Source organism: Equus caballus, chromosome 24, assembly GCF_041296265.1.
Source record: "Equus caballus isolate H_3958 breed thoroughbred chromosome 24, TB-T2T, whole genome shotgun sequence".
Lineage (NCBI taxonomy): Eukaryota > Metazoa > Chordata > Mammalia > Perissodactyla > Equidae > Equus > Equus caballus.
Window position 1 is genome coordinate 57,148,819 of NC_091707.1, and position 19,791 is coordinate 57,168,609.

At 38.5% G+C, this 19,791-nt stretch overlaps 1 protein-coding gene across 3 annotated transcripts in view; it reads left to right on the plus strand.

Annotated features, from left to right (window-relative positions):
* The window catches only part of RCOR1 (REST corepressor 1), a 124,029-nt gene that overhangs the window by 90,485 nt on the left and 13,753 nt on the right, over window positions 1–19,791 (plus strand). For all 3 annotated transcript variants that reach the window (XR_011431891.1, XM_023628440.2, XM_023628439.2), the window contains exons 4-8: window positions 10,210–10,262; window positions 11,977–12,138; window positions 12,861–12,979; window positions 15,400–15,478; window positions 18,329–18,523. Coding sequence is in view for 2 of the 3 variants with exons in the window: in XM_023628440.2 (XP_023484208.1) it covers window positions 10,210–10,262; window positions 11,977–12,138; window positions 12,861–12,979; window positions 15,400–15,478; window positions 18,329–18,523 (608 nt within the window). In the remaining variant the exon portion in view is untranslated. The remainder of the gene's footprint in view (window positions 1–10,209; window positions 10,263–11,976; window positions 12,139–12,860; window positions 12,980–15,399; window positions 15,479–18,328; window positions 18,524–19,791) is intronic.

Consider the following 19,791-nt stretch of genomic DNA (forward strand, 5'->3'; position numbering starts at 1 on the left):
AAATATAGGCTATTTGGCTATTTGTTCTGCAGCTTGGGTCATCTGGAATCCTCTAAAATTTTCTTCTTTGCCACTTACTTACTCAGTAAGTATTTGCGTGACTGCATATGTGCTGGGCACTGGAAGAGTACAACGCTGACAAGTCCCTGCCCAGGTACAGCCTAGAATCTAACGGGAAGCTGCCCTGGTAAATTCTAAGTCCCTTGACGGGAGGGGAAAGTGCACTCAAAGTTCTCTCTGTTCTTTGACTGGAGTGTGTGCTGGGGTAGGGATAGGATAAGCTAATATTGGTTTCCAGCTTTTTTATAAATAAATGGCTATCAAAGAGCTTGTGATTAATATGCTATTTAGTGTGTGAAAATAATTTTTACCATTTTTATCTTCTTTTAAGTGTTCTGGAGTTAACTAAAATGTGCAAAACTTACTAGAAGAGACATAGAGCTGAATTTACAAACTGTAGTGGCAGTCCTCCATTAAAAATCAAGGATTACTTTACCCTTTAATCATATCAATGTGTCTTATCTTCATCCTTTTAAACTTAAATTTCATTTTTGTTAAGTTATCATAATTTATTTATCCTTTGTCTTCACAATGGACATTTGTTTCCAGCTTTTTACTATTACAACTGTTACTCCTAGGAACATTCTTTGACCAATTTCTTGGTATCCATCTGGAATGTAGATATTCAGCTGAGAGATCAGTGCCAAATTATTTTCCAAAGTGGTCACACTGGTTTATTCTTCTACCAGTAAAATATTTTCTCCATTCCTTCTCCAATAATTGCCATTCTTGGACTGCATTCTAGACAATCCAGTGAGTTTAACATTGCTTCTCATACCAAGGAATTTTGCTGGTTTTTTTTTTTTTTTTTTAAGATTTTATTTTTTTCTTTTTCTCCCCAAAGCCCCCCAGTACATAGTTGTATATTCTTCGTTGTGGGTCCTTCTAGTTGTGGCATGTGGGATGCTGCCTCAGCGTGGCTTGATGAGCAGTGCCATGTCCACACCCAGGATTCGAACCAACGAAACACTGGGCCGCTTGCGGTGGAGCGCGCGAACTTAACCACTCGGCTACGGGGCCTGCCCCAGGAATTTTGCTATTTTTGTTAGGTGTGATAATGGCATTGTGGATCTGTAAAAAATGTCCACATTTTTAAGAATATGCATATTGCTATACGGTCATGTATGGCTTAACAACAGGGATCCATGTTCTGAGAAATGTGTCGTTAGGCTATTTTGTCATTGTGTGAACATCGTAGACTGTCGTTACACAAACCTAGACTATACACCTAGGTTTTATGGTGCTAATCTCATGGTACTACCATCGTATATGCTGTCTATCATTGACCAAAACATGGTTATGTGGCACATACCTATATAGGGGGCTGAAATAACTGGGATTTACTTTAAAATTCTTCAGCAAATATAAAGCACAATTTTGGGTCAGTTAACCAGATTGGAATACAGACACAGATTAAAGTGTTGTTTCAATGCTAAATTTACTGTTCTGTGGTTATGTAAAACAATATGCCTACTCTTAGAAAACGTATGCTGAATATTTAAGAGTACAGGGCCATAATGTAGGGCATTTTGAAATGGTTCAGAAAAGAAATTACATATATACATGAAGCTTGTTTTTATTATTATTATTTTTATTTCTCCTTTTTCTCCCTAAAGCCCCCCAGTACATAGTTGTATATTTTTAGTTGTGGCATGTGGGATTCCGCTTCAGCATGGCTTGATGAGCGGTGCCATGTCCAAGCCCAGGATCTGAACTGGGAAATTCCTGGGCCCCCTGAAGCGGAGTGAACTTAACCACTCAGTTACGGGCCAGCCCCTGTTTTTATTATTAAAAATAGTCCATAATTCCTTCACCTTATCTTGTGGCTGTAACCACATTAAAATTTTGCTTTCATATCTTTTCTGTGTGCTTATGTGTACTCGAATTTTAAGCACAAATGGATCATACTGTATGTAATAGTTTTTCAACTTTAATTTTCCCATGATGAAAAATTAAACTGAGTATTGATCCTGAATAATATCCTATCATACACCTTAATTTTTTTAACCACATCCTTATTCTTGACTAATTTATATTTTTTCGATTCTTCCCTATTAGAAATAACACATGAATAGGCAGGAATTTATAATATCCTTTTCCAGTAGAAACAAAAACCTTCCTCAATTCTGTGGATCAGGTTTCCCAGTTAAGTGCATTCATAGTTCTTTTTCTCTGGCACTTATGACAATTGGGATTAATTGTTTGTGTAATTATTTCTCTCCAGCCAGACTGAGTTCTATGAAGGCAGAGACTGACTGTTTTAATCATGGCTGTATTAAGCAACACTGGGCACACAGTAGGGCTGAAAGATTTATTGAATCAGAGGAGAATAATTAAATGTAAAACATATTAGTTTATTATAAAATGTCACCCTTCTGCAACCAACTTTGAAAGCACAGGTTTCTTTTACTGGGTGAGGAAACCATCTCCCACCCCCTCAAGATTCAAGCATTGAAAATGATAGGATTTACAATGGGAATACCTGCCCCCTCCCAACACACATGCCCCTATATTCTCATTATACCACTGTGCGGTTTAACTTCCATTTTCAGAGCCAAAGAAACAGGGGCCTGCACAGGGGAAGTGACTTGTCTAAAGTTTGTGGTGGGCAGAGCCTTATATCCCTGTGCGCTTCCTATAACCTAGCCTCCCTCTGTGTTTCCCTTGGCCATTTGAATCTCACTTAGGACCCCTCTTTCCTGTGTCCTTGTACACAGGTGGATTGTAGTGAGGGCAGGACCATTGTATAACCCTGCCTTTTCAAACCTAGGTAAAGGGCAAATGTGTCTATGAAGTAAGATTTGTATACAAGCTATAAGGTGTATACAAGCTATAAGAAGTTGCCAGGATTTGCAGAATTCTAAATCCTCCTTCTGACCACCCTTCCTCCCCTGCTCATAACCCCTCAGCAGGAGGTGGGCCTGAAATAGATAATTTTAAAAAGAACCTCATAAGTCACTGAGAGGAAATTTTTTTGCGTGATTGACATTCACAACTCACAAATTCACACATCTCATTTTATATAGTAGTAACGTAGAATACACATTTCTTCTTGTTTCAGTGGTTCTGATATTGTCATAATATTTGTAATACAAAAACCTTAAAGTTTTGTGCTTGTTGGGATGATTTTTATCACATTAAAATGGGGAATGTTATCAAATCCATGATCTTTATACATTAATATTATGTTCTAATGCATTGATTCTCAAAACTGGCCCACCATAGTCACGTGGGAGGATTGTAAAAACAAACCAAAAGCATCTAGTGTGCAGTCGATTGTTTCCTTGCTCTAGGTGTTTCATTTTCTGAAATTCACCAAGCTGGGCCCTTTTGTGTATGCTTTTCTCTGTGCACACCATACTTTATAAAAACTAGATATTTGCATAAAGTATGCATATACATCCATGCCCATATATACACATGCGTAAACATGCATGCATACATACATGTATACACACCTACGTACATACATGAAACAGGGTGGAGCCCAAGAGTCGGTATTTTGAAGAAGTTTATCAGATGGTTCTCAGCGGTCAGGATTGAGAAGTGCTGAATTAGAGCGCAGCTCTGTTGGAGTTCAAGGACTGGGCTTGGTTTGTCTTACTGCTACATGTGTGGTTCTGCATTGCACCCCTTAGCTCTAGTTGAATCTCACAAATGTTTATGAAGGAATTAATTTTAGTAATACTTTACATTTGTTTATTTTGACTCCTCTACTACTTAGTGCAGGATTAGAGCAGGATATCTTATTTTACTCTTTTTATAGGTGAGGAAATAGGTTAGCCTGCAAGTTCCTGGTAAGTTCCAAAACCAAGGACTTTGATTCATGGTCCGGGGTGCTTTCCAGTGTAGTCTGCTGTGAGGTTATGGGTGAGTCAACAGTGTCAGTCTTTTTTTTTTTTTCCTCTTGTGATGTCAGGGAGTGTTGCCTTTAGTTAAGGGAGATGCAGACCTTGTTTGAGCGTGATTCCTTCTTTCAGCTTACATTGTACAAAGCAAAACATATATGAGAGCAAATGAAATTGTCTCGAGTACACAGTTACCTTTGGACGGACTCAGGCATTAAGAAAGTTGACTTGAGGAGTGAGCCCAGTGACGTAGCAGTTAAGTTTGAGCTCTCTGCTTCAGCTGCCTGGGGTTCACTGGTTCAGATCCCACGTGCGGACGTACGCACCGATTATCAAGCCATGCTGTGGCGGGCATGCCACATCTAAAGTAGAGGAAGACGGGCACGGATGTTAGCTCAGAGCCAGTCTTCCTTAAAAAAAGAAAGTTGACTTGATGTGAAAGAGATGCAAGGGGATAGTGTGTCACTACACGGATTTTATTCTTCACTATGGGCTTTGGGCAATTTTAAGGAGAGAAGTGGTTAATTAGTCACAGCTAAATGTCCTTCTAGTAATGATCAGTTTTTAAGATATGAAAGATTCTACATATGCCTTTCTGGAGGATGCACCAATATGTAAGTACTGGAGTAAAGGGGGGGCGGGAATGCTCTTAACCTTTTTTTATTGAATTTTTTTTTAATGCACACCATAAAAGTTGAAAGTTAACACTAAAAACTTTTTCAGTTTACTCATAAAATGTTTAGCCCTGGAAAGTACTTTTTAAATCATAATAATCAATCCACTCTTGTACTGATAAGGAAACTGAGTCACAGAGAGGGCGGTAGAGCTTATCAAAAGTCATAATACTGGATAGAGGGGGGATGTAGAGATGTAGATTAGGTAGAAATAGATGCCAGAAGCTGAATTGAAATGTGTATGGCTTACTGTAGGGTATTCATATTTCTTATTTCTGCTTGATCAGATTGTCTATGGGTTGGATTTTGTAGTATTTACTAGGGTGCAGTGGGTAGGGGGGGCTTTCTATAAAGAAGGATTTTAGCAAAACTACACTAAGATATAGCATTTTCACAAAGAATGTGCATTTTATTACTGACTTGGAAGGACTGGTTCATTATATTATACTCTGGCAGAGCCTCCCTGGCTTATCTTGTTTCTTGCGCCCTTTTTTCCCACCGAAGTTATTTGGAGGGACCATTGACACGTTAACTGCAGTAATGCCTGTGCCCACCAGGTGGCATGCTTGCTTTACTTAAATGATTTAAGCTCATTTTGATTCTCCGTGAGTTACAGTGATAATTCATTTCTTATTTTAATAATAAAAGGACGTGCCACGATATTTGTTATCATATTCTTGAAGAAAATTTTGGAATACTCAGTTTGAGTTATGAGAAAGAAATTGGTGCCATGTTTCCTTTATAGTACCTAATGCTGCTGCAAATGTTACGAGAACAAAATCTTTTAAAAGCGGTATTAAGGCTATAGCTTTGTCCTCATCCCACCTTATGATGGCAGCCTCTTGCTCTGCATAGAATATGCAAGATCACAAGGTGTTCTGAATCTCTGCAGTCTCCAGGGAGAGGGAAGGGGTGAGTTAAGGTTGCTGTGGTGATTTTCACCTGCGTTCTTCCCCTTTTTTGCGGTTGAATTTGAGACTCTTACTAAAGGCACGAAGGGCGTTTAGTTTCATTGGATTAAAACAAGAGTATAGAAACAAATGAAGCCTAATACAAGGGAGCCATTTGCCTGTTACCCTTGGTTTCTGTCACTTCCCTTGTCAACCATGGTTCTGTTTTCTTAACTGCGTCCAAGCTAGATAGACTGTATTGATTAGCCCTGCTCAGTTCTCCGTAGCTTGGAAACTTTTACCTGAAGTGCCCTTCTCCCTCTATCTGCTGTCTTCATGAGATAGGGTAGCGTTTAGAGGTTTAATGCCATGGGTCCTGGGATCAGACACTCTGAGTGTATATAAGTCCTGTTTCTGCTGTTTACCAGCTGTGTGACCCTGGCCGAATTTCCTAACTTTTCTGAGCCTCAGTTTCTTCATTTGTGAATGGAAATGATAAAAGAATTATTGGAGAGGATTAAAAAGATAATCCTTGTAAAGAGCTGAGAATACTGGCTGGCATGTAGCAAATTCTCAAATTTTAGCTACTGTTACTCAATATAGCTTAGTCAGTATGGCTGTTGAATCTTTAGGAAGCTTTTCTTGATTTTTCCTCATCATTATCATCACTTACTGATTACCTGGCATTCCCACATGCTATCCTACATCTACACTGTTATTTTATGTATTTGTGTTCTATTCTGTTACCTGGATATTGTTTCAAGCTACTGCAGGAAATCTTTTTTTGTGTGTGTATTTTATATCTACTTTGTACAGTGTTCTGTACATAATAAGGGTAGTTCAATAAATGTTTGACTAGGTTTTAGGAATTTTGTAAGTTTTCTTGATGAATCTCACACACACTCTACCATTAAGCGATGTTACCTTCAAGATATAACTCATTCACCTATTGATTCCATAAGAGTAAGTTCTTATCAAAAAAACCAGTGGTTTGTACAGTGTGTGTACTTAAACAGTCAGAGTGATGCGTGTCTTTGTCCATCCTAATCTAAGATTAGACAGTTCTCCTTGGTGGTTTCCTAGGGGTTTTCAAGTTTTTAAAAATATTGCATTATGCAGTGGTATAGAATTGTTTTTAAAGCAGAGTATACTTAACCCAGTGACTGATGCTTCTGCTTCTGTCTGACAGATTGGAATGTCAGCTAAGCTGCACAAGGCAAGCTTGCTGCTTCTTGCACCCAGATGACTCCCTGCTACTGCGCCTGTGCATTGGGGAGGGCTGGTGGGTGCAAATGCCCAGGCCCAGGCCCATGGAAATGTCCTGGCATTTCCTTAGCCACACGAACTTTGCTCATTGTCCTGATCACAGCTTACTTAATGACTCTCTGCCTAAAGTGCCTCCTTACCCCAAGGTTGGGATTGACTCTGGTTAACCTTTAATCTTATAGAGGCAAAATCAAGATTATTGTTGCCAGAGATAAGAAAGTATTGGGAAAGTCCCCAAGGGTCCCTGTTTTCTTTGCTTCAGAGCAGTTTGTCTCAGATAGCTTGTATTTCTCTCGCTTCCCTTCCTGTTTCATCTTTTATCCACCACCTTAAGCATCTGGTTATCCTTTGGTTTTTATGAGGACAGTTGTGAGTGGATTTTATTTTTGTGGGTTGAAAGCGTATTTTTGCTTAAGGAAACCACATGGGAGGTTTTGAAATATGCACACGCTCCATTTTCATCACGTCCTATCAGCAGCTATTGGCATGCTCTGCAAAGCAGTAGGGTAGCTGGTGGGGAAGGCATTGGGGATTCTAGAAACTACGGTAGGTAGCCATGTCCCGTGTTATTAAAGGAAAAGAGCTGAGGACTTTGTAGAGTAAGATGGCAGTAAGAGACAAGGCCTGTCAGCAGCATTATTTGTGCACATGGCTATATTCTGGATTAACTCTAGTCTAAAACATTTCGTGAGGAGGAGAGGGGAAAAGGAATTCCTACTGTGGTGTAGTTTTCACAGTTAGGTGATAACCCCTCTTTACTGGTGAGAGCTACTTCCGGGACAGGTCAAGGAAGTTGTAAGCTAACAAAATCTTAAATATAGTGCTTACCGTGTGTCAGGCTCCACTCTCTGTGAACTCATTTTGTCAAGAGACAGAGTCAAGATTTAACCTGGGTCTTTCTTACCCCATACCGAACCTGTGTGCTGCCTTTTAACTTGCTGGAAAAAGGACCTGAAATGTTGACGTTGTATGTACCACAGCAGCCCCAGCATTCGTTCAGCAAATGTTTGTCTAATATTTGTTGGATATTGGGGAAAATTAAAAGAATGAAAAATTGTTTTTTTGCTAGTAGGTACCAGATGGTAATTCTCTTCAAGTTGCGAGGCTTTCCCCATATATTATTTCATCACACCTTAGAGCCACCTGGTACACACACCAAGTAACTTCCTTTGATTGGCTGTGACAGAGTTCTTTCTTCCTTTGATTGGCTGTGACAGAGTTCTTTCTTCATTTGATTGGCTGTGATAGAGTTCTTTCTTCCTTTGATTGGCTGTGACAGAGTTCTTTCTTCCTTTGCTTTAGAATTGAGTCTTCGGATGTTCTCCAAGGAAATCTAAAAGATGTGTGATTTTGAAGGCCCCTTTAGTAAGAATACCTGCTGTTTATGACATGGCAGATGTTATATCCGACCTTAGCTGCGGCAACCTGAATCCACTGTTTTAGTCTCTTTTACTATTCCTACCACTAGCTAATTGTTATGTTAAAAAACAAAGGAGCAGATGAAAATAGAATACTATCAAAGAATGCTTTTGTTTCTCTTGTAATTTTTTAGTTACCTCTGTGTGGAGACAATGGAGACAGGCTTAATGGAGCCTGCTACTGATGTAGCAGAATGGATTCTGCCCCAAGAACTGTGGGCAGGGCCAGTGGCAGCCCACTTCAGGGCCTCCTGCATCGCTCATTCCGCCTGTGCATTTACTTGCTTAAAGATCATGTGACTGACTGCTGACTGTGCACACATCACACGTTCCTTACTCGCCTAAGATAAACAGTGGTGTCTGGAAATGGGTATGCTCACAGAGTTGAGATTGTACAGCAGAAGTTTGAGGTTTGTTTATTGTTCATTCACCAAATATTTATTAAAAGAAGGAACCCTTAAAGCAGACCTTATCTAGGATTGACCCTTAGTTCACTATAGACTGTTTTGCTCTCCCCTTACATATTCTTGCCTTGAACACATCTCATTATCTAGTTTTTATCATCTGACTTGCAGTCCATCCCCCGGAGTCTAGCGTGCTACCACTTGCATCGTGAGCCTCCACGCGTCTCAGCAGAGCTCTGGCCAGGTGTGCCAAGCCGCCTTTGTGCAGCCTCACCTTATGTTAGCCCCCTCCCCTTTTTTGGGGGGGAGGACTTCAGAACATTTTTCTCTTATTTGGGAAAATCCACCCTATTGTGAAGTAATCAGTAAGGGACCACTTCTGAATAATTTGCTCCCCCATTTTTAAAATCACCAGTTTTGATTTTTGTAACAAACTAAGGTTATTTAGTTTGTCATTGACTGACTCTCAGGTAAATTGGAATTTTACTATATTCTGAGTGAAGTAACCATTCAGTTTGTAAATATTTTACATGTTAAAAAAGGAAATTGAAAATTAGTGCCTTAGTATTGAAATTCATATTGAGTTGCACTATGTATAGTTACTGTTTGAATTAAATTGACTTTTTCTTTTGTCAGTGGAACATTTTTTCTCCTAGTATTAGAATACATGCCAATAAAAGAGTTTGAATTCTTTTTCAAAGCTGATTTCTTTTTCCTAAATTGGTTGTCAGCTGTACCACGATTAGGAAGGATGGTTGTGGTATAATTGAATAGCCTACTGAGACTTAGAAGCTCTGACTTTTATTACGTTTCTTCTGTTTGTGTAACGGTGGGTAAGTGAACCACTCTGAGCCTCTTTTCTCAGCTCATGGCACCTGGAGAGTGAGGTTTGGGGGAGAGAAGGGACCGGGGCTAGTGGGAATTTTACCGTTTGTTTCATACAATCATATGCTACTTTTTTTTTTGAGCTTGTGTTATTTTTGTAATTTATAAAGAAAAGACGTACATGAATTTAAGGAAGTGCTATTGATTAGTAGTCTCTTATTCTTCTGGAAGAAAGACTAGAACATGCAGAGAGGAAGTAGATTCATCTCTGGAGGTGGCAGCTGCTTCTGGAGATTGAGTCAGTTCGTTTTCCGGGGTGTTTTCCTTATGCTGGAAAGCTGGCGCTGCCTCCTTGTGTTGGAGGTGGAAAGCAAATACCAGGCATTGGGTCAGATAATTTATCTCTTAGATTTTTTTTTTACTTAAAAATAGGTTGCTTGTTCTTCGACCTCAGCTGAGACTAAAAATGAACCCCCATTTAATATTTCTTTTTTATTTCTGAATAATTATTTTCAAAGTACCAAAGTAATACTTACCATAGAAAATTTAAGTAGAACCAAATTTTAAAAAAATCATAATCTTACCATCCAGAGAGAAGTACTGTTAATGTTTGAGTATATTTTCAGCCATTTCCCTGTGGGATTTCTGTATGTAAGATTCATAATGGGATCATATTATATGATTCTGTTTTATTACTGTCTGTTCTTTATTGTTATTCTTGTGCATGGCTGGCCTGAAATACATACACACCATAACAGTTCTAGTGCTCATAGACTGTGCTCTGTTCCTCGGTTTGTTCACTGGCCTCTTGTCCTGTCTTTCAGTGGATGAATACATTGCCATTGCCAAAGAGAAGCATGGGTACAACATGGAACAGGTAATGACTTGGTTTTCTTTTGTTGTTAAAGATGGTTTTTATAGCTCACCCATTAAAATTTTTTTGTTCCTGTGTTCAGTATTAGTGTTTCCTCATTAGCTATTTTTTTGGTGGTTATTAGCAGTATTATACAAGGCTCAGGTCCCATTTTTACCCTCTGAGATGCCTTTGATTTGAAAGGCATCTGTATTTCTGCAGGCCTGCAGTATTTAAGAGAGCAGCGGTTCTGAGGTGCTGGATACTTGGGCATAATGCTTTCTTATTTGAATATGTGATGTGTTTGTCATTCTTGTGGTTGTGTGATTTTTTTCTTGACTTATGTTGTCACCCTCAGACCTACAGTGCTTTAATATTGTTTTTTTTTTTTTAAGCTTGGCACCTGAGCTAACAACCGTTGCCAGTCTTCTTTTTTTTCCTTCGTCGTCGTCTTTTCCTCCCCAAAGCTCCCCGTACATAGTTGTATATTCTTGTTGTCAGTGCCTCTGGTTGTGGCATGTGGGACACCACCTCAGCATGGCTTGATAAGCAGTGCCATGTCCACGCCCAGGATCTGAACCAGCGAAACCCTGGGCTCCTGAAGTGGAGCGCGCGAACTTAACCACTCGGCCATGGGGCCGGCCCCTAATATTAAATGTTTTGAATCACTTTCAGGTTGTAAGATTTGGCTAAAGTTTTCTTTCAAAAACTGTTTGGAACCTACTAATGAGAAACCCACAAGATTAATTTTTCTTCGAAAGTGTGATATTTTATTTCAGCTTTATTTCTAATTGTTATTTTAAAAATTAGCACAGTAAGTTGGATTAGTGCTTTCCTTGGCATTGAGCTAGATGTCACAGCCTGTAAGTTGCTAACATTTCCCATTTATCCTAGTGACTAAGGGTACGACTAATTTAGATTGTATAATATTAGACTGTTCTTTTAGCATGGGCTTTACTTTTAATTATTCTACCCTGATAGAACTGTTAGAAAAGCTAATTATAATAAGATAGTTCCAGAATCTCTAAAAGCAAGAAATGTGTGCTTCTCTTTTTCCAAACCCTACTCATGAACTTCACAAAGTTGCTCAGAAAATCATCGATTTTTTTATCCTGTTTAGAAAGTGTAAATATTATTGGGTGATTGCTAAATATACTTGTATGAATTTTTAAGAATTCACATCTTCAAAAGTATGATCATTTTCACTTTAGAATTGTAATACAGAAAATTTTCTCAGGAAACTATTCCTGAATTGTCTCTCTTGTTTCTTATTTGTTCTTCACCCATTTGTGTATTTTTTTCCTTTCTGAGATGAAAAAAAATTTTACATTTTAGTTTTTTTGGCGAAAGAATAACAAAACAATTGATTGCTTTTGTAAATTACTTTGTCTTTTCCTATAGAAAGGTATTAGAGCGTGACCCTTGAACAGCACGGATTCTAGAGCCACGCTGCTTCTGCCACTTACTAGCACCGTGACCACTGGCAAGTTAGTTAATTTCTCAGGGCCTCCGTATTCTCATTTGTGAAGTGAGGCTAGTGGGACTTACCCCATAGGGCTTGTGAGACAAATGGCTTAGCGTAGGCATATGTCAGCGTCTGCCATTTGGCAATATATGAGTTAACTGTTAATTCGTCTGGGTGTAAAGAAGCACACACTCTCCTTTTGCCGACCTCATTTCCATTTTAATGTTTCATTCACGTCTTTGGTCTAAAATTTCAATGATGCTATTTTTCTAGGCTCTTGGGATGCTCTTTTGGCATAAGCATAATATTGAAAAATCATTGGCTGATTTGCCCAACTTTACCCCCTTCCCAGATGAGTGGACTGTGGAAGATAAAGTCTTGTTTGAGCAAGCCTTTAGTTTTCATGGGAAAACTTTTCATAGAATCCAACAGATGGTGAGTAGATGAGACCATTGATGTTTTTTCTTCCCCTAGCCTGTCTCCTCTGCAGCATGCCTGAGGGATAGGGCTATCATCTACAAGCATGAATATTGCCATTTTTAATACAGCACCCTTTAGAAAAAGCACCTCACTCATACTGCTGGGTGGGTGAGAGTCTTCAAATTACAGGAGTGAAGCATTTCCTAGCACTTCCCAGCTTGATGGCCATAAGTCAGCCCCTTCCCCCACCCCCACCCCAGTCTCTCTTGTGGGGCTCCCCAGATTAGTCCAGTGGAAAGGATCTTTGACAGTTATTTGATGAGGTGGAGCATCTGGGGCCCTTTCTGCTTGGGGAAGTTTTGCTTATCTTTTGCGTTCTGGAAACCTATCTGGTGGACTCTTGGCATGAATCTTATTGATGGTTATATTAGTGCTAAAATGAATTTTAAAAAAATAACCAAAAAGTTATGTTAGAAACTTTAGGTGTGTGAAAACTCTGATTTATCTTAAACTGACTTTACAATCTTTCATGGGCTAAGTTTCACTTACAGTCAAACTTCAGTAATTTGAAAATGTATTAATGAGAATTCTTTTACGAAGTTTTTCGTTAGAGAAAAAGGGCTGTGATTTATGACATTTCTGAATATGTCAAAGTGATCCTTATTAAATGTATCTAAACACATTTCATTTTTAAAGATTAGCGTTAAATCTAAACCAACTCGTTTTTTTATATTTAGCTTCCTGATAAATCTATAGCAAGTCTGGTGAAATTTTACTACTCTTGGAAGAAGACTAGGACTAAAACCAGCGTGATGGATCGCCATGCTCGGAAACAGAAACGGGAGCGGGAAGAAAGGTCAGTATGTGCCTGGGGGTGTTGTCTCACCACTTAATGGGAGTCTTTTGAGTCACTAGAATTTCTTAGAACTGGTGGATACACAAAGGAAAGGTGGAGTGACTGGATTTCCCCAGTACCTTCCTGGTGGAACCAAAACTTACACAATGTTCTTCAGCTAAATGTTTGTGAACTGTATTAATGAGTGAGGGTTGTATTCTTGGGGTATTTTTTCTCCCCATTCTTCCTCCAGTCAATAAACTTCATTCTGAATGAATGACCTTTCCCATGTATTCTTTTGTGCCCCTTGAGGATGTCTCCTTTTAATAAAAAGGAAGCTATTATTTCCTAGGTTGAAATTTATTTGGTATGCTTATACAAGATTCATTTGACATGTTTTTATGTTGGTATGTTAAAAGATGACGATACAGTTTAGATTTCTTTCTTCCCTTTTTTGACTCTCTTTCGTGTATGTGAGTAAGAAAGAAATATTTTATGATTTCTTAGTAAGGATGTTAGTTGTAATGATAGCTTAGTGAGTAGGATACATCTTAGATCACTTCCTCAGTCTTGTAAACAGCGCAGAGTAGTGGAAATGGCCATGTACTCTCACGCAGTGGTAGGTTCTGGCCTCGACTCTGAAAGTTCTGCTTGTATGCTCACAGGCAGGTGAGTTCAGTCTGCTTCTTCCCCAAGCCTCAGTTTCCTCACCCCTAAAATGAAGATGCTTCAAGTCCAGAAGGCAGTACACAAACAGAATGGTGGTTTTGTTAAGTTGGTGGGAATATAGGTGGCTTTTTAAAATTATATTTTTCACACTTTCTATAGTGTGTCATATTTATAAATTGGTAATACAAAATAAAATGAAGGAAGATAAACTGCATGATCTCCATGGCTCCGTCTCAGGAGAGTTTTTATGATTTCAAATGAAAGAGAGTAACATGTGGGAACATATTGAGAGCTGAGTATCAATTTTGGAGAATTCAAATCTCGGCCCAAGTATAAAATGAGAGTGATGCTGAAAACATCTCCAAAGCACTCTCCAGCTGTAAGATTCTATAAAATTGTTGACCTTAATAGATCTGCATGTTTTTTGGTCTGTAGCATACATGAGTGGGTCTATTTATGGATCGGTACTCTTCATAACCAAAGAAAAGCAGCAAACACTACTGAATTTGTTTTTAGTGTCGCAGCAACTTTTGCTTAAAATTTATTTCCATTGTTTGTTAGGTCTAGTTACCATTTATAAATTAAGTCTATTACTACAAACAGGTGCAGTCTACTAAGATGAGCTCAGAATTAAGTTAAGAAATAGATGGAGATTGTTATCCTTGCATACGAAATGATAAGCACGTTGTTGACACGCCTCCGTTCTCACTTCCCAGGCGCTTTTCTTTGCGTGACTTCCAAGGGTGCTGAGAACTGCTGTGCTCCCACCTCCCGTGTGCACCTTCACCACTATCAGGATGCAGACAGAGGAGGTGCACACGAGCCATGGCAGTAGCACCTGAGAGCTTGTTGTCTTTCTAACGAGACTTGCCTGTGAAAGTAATGGCAGGGACTGGGAGAAATTCCCTCTGCCCCAGGCGCTTTCTCCTCTTGGACACTCTTTCCTCAGCCAGAACTGCTTCCCCGCTTGGCCCTGGGGGGTGGGTGGGGAGAAGGCCTAGGCAGTGGGCATAGTCACGTGGCATGGATTCCTGAGACAGAGTGGAATGTTGACATTGGAAAACCTGAGTGTTCTGTTCAGGTGGTTGTAACTGTGGGAAACTGGGGCAGGCTGCTTGACTCGTCAGCCTTAGCGTTCTCATTTGCTTGGTAAAAGACCTACCTACCACAGAGCTCTTTTCTTTTTTTAATAAGAAATACTACATGGAAGCATATAAACAAAAGCATTTGAAGTACTGTATCACTGTGAGTGTTCTTTTTAAAATTAATTTAAAATACCAGTTATCTAGGCCACCAAACAGCCTCTCCCACCCTGGGACTCGTGTAGTCATGAGCAGACGGCTGGGACTTGAACGTGAATGTTGACTTGTTGTGAATTCGCTCTCGATGCAGTCGGACTTTATTCTTAAATAATTTCTCAGTTATGTCTAATGATCATGCCCCAGACCTCCACTAGCTAATGACGGGGAAATAAAGTAAATGTCTTAAACTTGCTATTTTCAGTTAGAGGAAACACTTTACAAATGTAAAGCAGCAGTTTTCTAGGCCCAGTTTGGGAGTCGGAAACCTACTTTAATGTTCTTTTCATCATTTAGACTAAAAGACTATAGAGTTGGTATTATTTTATTTGAATTGTAAAAACGTGTATCTCAGCAGTCTGAAAACATACACTAATTTTATATTAAATCTGACATTAAATCAATTTATTGCTTATATTTGTATATTAAAATTAGTACAAAATGATCTTTCAGTAACTTGTTCTTGTCTTCCAGTGAGGATGAACTGGAAGAAACAAATGGAAATAACCCCATTGACATTGAGATTGATCAAAACAAGGAAAGCAAAAAGGAGGTATCTTCTTCCCTAGTATTGTTTAGGCAAATAAATTTTATTACTAGTTCTATAAGTAAAACATTCCTCTTACTTATTCTACTTAGTATGTATTAAGTGCTATGTCCAAGGCATCATGATATGACTTTTTAAACAGTACTAACTTTGGTTTATAGAACTTAGAATTTTGTTTGCCAAGAAACATGAGTAAAGGAAACTTTAAGGGAACAAATAGCATTAATCAGTGATGATTTGGTCTGGGGTAGCGGTCCTCACTGCCTTCTTGTCTGAGCCATTAGCTCACTAGGTTAGAAAGCGGTGCTAGTGAGGACCAGGGTAGAGCTCGGCTCCTCTTGTCAGCCTTCATGGTCTCCTTCGAAGCTGTAGCTGGCCCCAGCGGTCTGCGCGCTCAGTCATGAGGAGACTGCAGGGCCGCGGGGACTCAGTGCAAGTCCTCTTGTTACTCAGAAACAACAGCATAGATCATACAAGGGTGAGCCTCACACACAGTGAGTTTTTAATCTCTCAGATCTTAAAAATCATTATGTCAGAGGTCGTTAGTTTCTGGATTCAAGGGGTCCACGATTCTCTACAGTTGTGTATGACTTTTTTTATATATATATTTATAGCATTTGTTTATTGTAAGCTGTCCACTGAGAACAGGGGGGTGTCTGGATGATCTTAGCCTTTTGAAATGGGAGTTTCAGTCTCGGATTATTTTGCCCATTCATAAAAATTGAATAAAGCCTATGTGGGATCTCCAGGGGCTGTCCGAGGAAAGCCAGGGCTCTGTGACACAGGTTGGAAACCCCCACAGTACAGCAGGGCCTGCAGCAGGCCCTGATGGGATGTCACACAGTACCTGGAGGAGAGGGCTCCTTCGCCCTTTGGTGCCCATCAGCCCCTCAGTTCAGGCTGGAGGATGGAATCCCAGCGTGAATATGTCTGGTGTGTGTGTTCATAGAAGTGTTTTTATGAAGACAGAGTCTACTTTCAGTAAAATCTCAAAGGTTCTCTATCTCAAATGTTCTAAAGATGACAACAACATGGAAAAACAAAAGGGACTAGGATATAAACATACCTAAACTTTAAAATTACATCAATAATATATCCTTTTTATAGACAAAGTTAGGAAATACAGCTAATCAAAAAAGAAAAAATAAAAATGGTTTACAATATTAGCACCAATAATCACTTAACATTTTGGTGACTTGAGACAACTTCTTCTGTGAAATGTATTCTGAATCTATACTCACTTTAAAAAAATAATAAAATGGGATCTTAATATTTAATTTTTTATAAGCTTTTAAATTTGCTCTACCTTTAACATATTTTTATGTCAAGTATGTTTGTCTACATAGCTCTATGTTGTTCCTTCGTGCCAATCTTTCATCGTTGAGTTAGTCAGTCTTACATGGGTTTTTATGGGTTTTTCCCCCTGCTTTTTGCTATTATAAACAATGCTGAAATGCTGATCTCATAACTAAATATTTGTGTACTTATTTTTTTCCATTAGAATTAGAAAACAATTACTTCCATTAGAAGTAATTTTATTGGGTCAAAGTGTTCTAGATATATTTTAAGGCTTCTTTTGGTATTTATCACCAAATTGGAAATTGGTCATTCTTTCTTCATAGCACTCGTGCCAGTGATTTGTATGAGTGCCCAAATGACAAGATCATTGTCAGGGTTAGCTGAATTAGATTGTTTGGGAAATCAACATGTACTGCTATTTTTACTGAGCTTTATTTTGATGCATTGTTATTTATTAGGTTCTTCAATGGAACATTTTAAATGAAAGAGAAAAGGCTTGGTTTTATATTAATTTCTGTAATTCTTATTTATGAAGCACAATTTCTGATTCAAAAAGAAAAATGGTTAAATCTTAGTTTCTTTACATACTAAAATGTTACTAAAACAGACACATGGTCAATAGGTGATCTTTACTAAACAGCGTAGGGCTATACAGAACACAGTTTATCGCCTATGAGTATTTTTATGTATTGTTTATTACCACTTGTTCAGGAACTTATTACTACCATCATAGTTTGCGTGGTCTTTTTATCAGTCTTTTAAAATACGAAGCAAAAAGCCTGAACATATTTTCAGCTTTATCAGCAAATGTAAAATACACTAGCAAGGTGAGATTATGAACAATTACAAAAACTTCTTGTTCTTAAAATGGTTACCAGTAAGATATTGTGCTTTTCTTGCCAAGATTTTACTGCATTTCCTTTCCGAAGGTTTTGATTTTAAAGAAAGCACTTAAAAAGATTAGCAGGAGTCGTGCATTTTAAACTGACAGCATATGTTTTTTGAGGCAAGTTTCACAATTGCCCTAAAAGTTGTGTTGTCCAAAAAAACAAGTGTATAAAAAAGTCCTAGTTTCATATTGTAGTTAACGTTTTTATAAACTTCTCTAAAGAATTTAAATGGATCTCTATGCATGTGCTGAATCATTTTTTCTTTTTTCTTTCTGTGGTCACATGTCCATCTATATTGCTCGGGACTATTAGGATAAAATAGCTCCTTGTTCATATATACAAAGCTCACTAGAAGAGAATATGTTTTTTTTTCTTCCTATATTACTACAAGAAGATAAGAATGCTTATTGTCAGAGGCTTAAAGGGATAGAATATGGATGTATCTGTACAAGAAGCAATGGAATCATTTTGAACTGCCTAGCCGAAGTTCGATAGCCAATGTGTTTGTCTGTTAACTGCCTGTTAGAGTTTGTAAATAGTAATTATGATATGGCATGGTATTTGTCTTAGATTGTTTGGAGCCATGTTAAGGAAATATGCTTATTACTATTCATTTGGCGTTTGAATTTTTTTAGAGTCTCATTCATCAAATATGTATATCATGCAGGTGCCCCCTACTGAGACAGTTCCTCAGATCAAAAAAGAAAAACATAGTACACAAGCTAAAAATAGAGCAAAAAGGAAACCTCCAAAAGGAATGTTTCTTTCTCAAGAAGATGTAGAGGCTGTTTCCGCCAATGCCACTGCTGCTACCACGGTGCTGAGACAACTAGACATGGAATTGGTTTCAATCAAACGACAGGTACCCATAAGCCCAGAGTTAACTAGCACTTGAGAAGGTTTTTTATTTCTCACACACATGGATGTTCTCTTTCCTCAAATGTCAAAACAGCATTTTATTTCTAAGGAATGAGACAGAAGATCTTAGGTTGATTTTTCTTAAGTCAACTTTGAAATTGAAGTTGTACATATATATATAAATGTTGTGTGTGTATGTATGTGTGCATATGTATCTCAGTGAGTTTTTACAATGTAAACACACCCACGTAACCTCTCTCTCGATCAAGAAATGGAATATTGCCTCCAAAGCCCCATTCATTTCTCCTTCTAGCCATTACTCCCCTCAGGAAAGGCAGCATTGCCTGAGAGGCTTCACTCATGCCCCTTTCATTCATTACCTGCCTTCTCCCAATAGGTGGCCACTATTCTGACTTAAAACCACACGTTATTTTTATCTGTTTTTGGATTTTATATAAATAAAATCATATGATATGGTTTCTTTTATGTCTGGCTTTCTTTCTCAACATGTGAGAGCTATCCTTGTATCATAGAGCAATAGTTTTTGTTCTTTTTCATAGCTATATAAATATCCTACAAATTTATCCATTTTACTGTTAGTAGACATTTGAGTTGTTTCCCATTTTTGGCCATTACCAATAATACTGATATGAACGTTCTTTTATATGACTCTTTGTGCATTGTGTATGCGTCTTTGTTGGATATATACCTAGGAGTGGAATTACTGGGTTATAGAGGATACTTATGTCCAGCATTAGAAAACAATGCCAAACAGTTTTCCTAAGTGGTCATGTCAGTTTATGTGCAATTTGGTTATGCTGCATCAGGGTTTCCTAACTGTAGCACAGTTGACATTTTAGGCTGGGTAATTCTTTGTTGTGGGGAGTTGTCATATGCACTGTAAGATGTTTAGCAGCATCTCTGGCCTTTACCCACTAGATGTCAGAAGCATCCTCCCCTACCAATTGTGATAACAGAAGAGGCCCCAGGCATTGCCACATTACCCCTGGGGGCGGGGCTGGGGGAGCGGGGCACAGTTCTTCCCTGTTTCCCATTTCTATGTATATTGTTACGTGTAGGGTCGACATTTGGGTTTTTTTCCCATATGGATATCTAGTTAACTGAGTACTATTTGTTGAAAAGACTGTTCCTTCCCCACTGCAGTGCAGTTGGGTCTTTGTTTTAAATCCAGTGTTCGTATGTGTATAGGTCAAGTTTAGGGGCCTCTGCTATGTTCCTTTGGTCTGTTTGTCCATTCTCCACCAATACTGT